This window comes from Triticum dicoccoides, chromosome 7A (assembly GCF_002162155.2).
Source record: "Triticum dicoccoides isolate Atlit2015 ecotype Zavitan chromosome 7A, WEW_v2.0, whole genome shotgun sequence".
In the NCBI taxonomy this organism is placed as follows: Eukaryota; Viridiplantae; Streptophyta; class Magnoliopsida; order Poales; family Poaceae; genus Triticum; species Triticum dicoccoides.
In genome coordinates, this window is record NC_041392.1 from 736,759,801 (window position 1) to 736,762,922 (window position 3,122).

The 3,122-nt window shown below is 54.8% G+C and overlaps 1 protein-coding gene across 1 annotated transcript; it reads left to right on the forward strand.

The window, feature by feature from the left end:
- Positions 1–1,105: 1,105 nt before the first annotated feature.
- On the forward strand, positions 1,106–2,917 carry LOC119334136. Its single transcript, XM_037606770.1, has one exon. It carries the CDS (start codon positions 1,106–1,108, stop codon positions 2,915–2,917), a length of 1,812 nt encoding a protein of 603 aa, XP_037462667.1.
- The last annotated feature ends 205 nt before the right edge of the window (positions 2,918–3,122 follow it).

A 3,122-nucleotide genomic window follows, 5' to 3' on the forward strand; every position in this document is an offset into this window, starting at 1 on the left:
GATCTCAACTAGCAAGTTCTGACGAATAAACCTGCTAGCAGCCATCTAATCTCAATCACAATGTACATTAGCAGCCGCCTGGATTTAAATTCTTGTGCCATGTGAAGAAACTAGCCAGCTACACAATTGCCTGATGATAGAACTATTACATTTTGTGGGTGAGTAAAACATAACTCTTCTACACATAACGTACGTTAATACATGACTAATTTATCTTATATGTGTATCATTATCAAGCTGTCATACTCGATTTGTTCGTGGGAGAGAAGGTACCATACATGTGCTATCATCATACAACTACCGCGTTCTACTACAAATTAAACAAAGTCAAATCCCCGTGCCGCCAATCAAAATTAGGCGCACCAACTTCCCAAGTCAACGAATATCAAAAGTGGCTGCGCGAAAACCCATCAAGTAAGGCACAGAGCATTAAACTAGGATAAACATGTAGTATTAGTCTATTTTAGGTTTATTGCAATGGCGCCGGCACTTTGCTAGTCGGTGTCAAAATTGAACCATAACTAAAGTTATATCAATTTTATGTTGGCCACCTTGAATTTGTCTTATGCAGACCCTTTAGATTCATATATGGTTAGTTCCAAAACTGCAGGGATGGGAGAAAAAACTGGCCAGCTGAAACCAACAGAGTGTGAGCCGCAGAGAGTATTTGGTCAACTAATAAATGTGATGGCAGTGCTGGATTTAGTACACATCCACACACACCATAGCCGCCACTAATCCTCAAGAAATGCTACTCACAGGACATGGTAAAATGCCCTCTCTTGAGCTTGTCATTGAATACGGGCCAGATGCAGTAGCATCCAATGAAATCTCATCAATCTGACCAAAAGTCCACTATACCAGCTACACCTTGTGTGTACTTGTCATTTCTCCAAATCTTTTAGTATGTCATAGCCGTCTCACTCAGTGCATGGACTGCTTGGAATGGCAAGGAAACTACGTAGTCCAAATCTTTTAGCATGTCATAGCCGTCACGTACGTCGCTATAAGTAGCAGAGCTTACACTTGGTGTTGTATCTATCAGATCAATCTAGCTATCCCCATTGCTTCGATTCCAAAGAGAAGAGGAAGCGAGGAAGGAGAAATGGCCGGCGGCGAGGGCGCCACGGCGGTGATGTGCACGCCGGCGTTCGTGGGGCGGGTGCTGCGCAGCCGGTGGTACGTGGTGTTCGCGTCCATGGTGGTGATGGCGGCGTCGGGGTCCACCTACATCTTCGCGCTCTACTCCAAGGAGCTGCGGTCCGTGCTGGGGTACAACCAGCAGACGCTCAACACGCTGGGCTTCTTCAAGGACCTGGGCACCAACGTCGGCGTCGTCTCCGGCCTGGTGCAGCAGGTGGCGCCCACGTGGGCCGTGCTCCTCATCGGCGCCGGCATGAACCTGGCGGGCTACCTCATGGTGTACCTGGCGCTCACGGAGCGCACGGCGGCGCCGCCCGTGTGGCTCATGTGCATCTACATGTGCGTCGGCGCCAACGCGCTCACCTTCTCCAACACCGGCGCGCTCGTCGCCTGCGTCAAGAACTTCCCGGAGAGCCGCGGCATCGTCATCGGCCTGCTCAAGGGCTTCGTCGGCCTCAGCGGCGCCATCTACACGCAGCTCTACCTCGCCATCTACGGCGACGACGCCAAGTCGCTCGTCCTCCTCATCGCCTGGCTCCCCGCCGCCGTCTACATCTTCTTCGTGCACACCATCCGCGTCCTGCCGTACCGGCGCCGCGCGGAGGGCGACCAGCCCAACAGCAAGCCCTTCTTCTGCTTCCTCTACATCTCCATCGCGCTCGCCACCTACCTCCTCGTCATGATCGTCGTGCAGAAGCAGGTGCCGAGCTTCTCCCACGCCGCGTACGCCGTCGGCGCCACCGTGCTCCTCATCATCCTCTTCCTCCCCCTCGGCGTCGTCATCAAGGAGGAGTACACCGCCGTCTCCCAGCTCGAGGAATCCCTCCAGCACCCGCCGGCCATTGCCGTCGAGGAACCAGCGAGCGCGAAAGACGACGAACAGCCAAAGTGCAGCATGAGCATGACGGGCTGCCTCACCAACGTGTTCAAGCCGCCGGCGCTAGGGGAGGACTACTCCATCATGCAGGCGCTGGTGAGCGTGGAGATGCTGGTGCTGTTCGTGGTGTCGGTGTTCGGCATCGGCGGCACCCTGACCGCCATCGACAACATGGCGCAGATTGGCCAGTCACTGGGGTACCCGGCAAAGAGCATCAACACCTTCGTCTCCCTCATCAGCATCTGGAACTACGCCGGCCGCGTCGGCGCCGGCTACATGTCCGAGTTCTTCGTCGCCCGCTACAGGTTCCCGCGCCCGCTGGCCCTCACCGCCGTGCTCCTCTTCTCCTGCGTCGGCCACCTCCTCATCGCCTTCGGCGTGCCGCAGTCCCTATACGCCGCGTCCGTCATCCTCGGCTTCTGCTTCGGCGCGCAGTGGCCGCTGCTCTTCTCCATCATCTCCGAGGTGTTCGGCCTCAAGTACTACTCCACACTCTTCAACTTTGGCTCTGCGGCCAGCCCCATCGGCGCCTACGTGCTCAACGTGCGCATCGCCGGCCGCATGTACGACGCTGAGGCGGCCAGGCAGCATGGGGGCCACGCCGCCGCCGTCGGCGACAAGATCTGCAAGGGGGTGCAGTGCTTCAAGCACGCGTTTCTCATAATCACGGGGGTCACGCTCGCCGGCGCGCTCGTCTCGCTGGTGCTGGTGTGGAGGACCAGAAGCTTCTACAAGGGGGACATCTACGCCAAGTTCAAGGTGGTGCCCGCCGCCGACGCCGACGGGAGCAACCAAGGTGGGGAAATGGTGGAGGGTACAGTTACACAAGCCCGGGAGCCCCAGAATGGAAACAACAAGAACCAGGAGGATGTCAACGATGAGGAGGAGTTTAAGTGAGAGGGCTAACTCACACGCACTGTGCTAATTTCATTTGATTAAAGCAATTCTTAAAGAATATGCATGCATGTGGATGAACATGTACGTACTGTTTTGTTCTGTTTTGTTTTGACATTAAACCTGTACACTGGTTCTTTTTCCCAGATTTTTTTCCGATAAAAGGCGGACTTTATTGGCTCAAATCGAAGTATCAAGAGAATTAAGG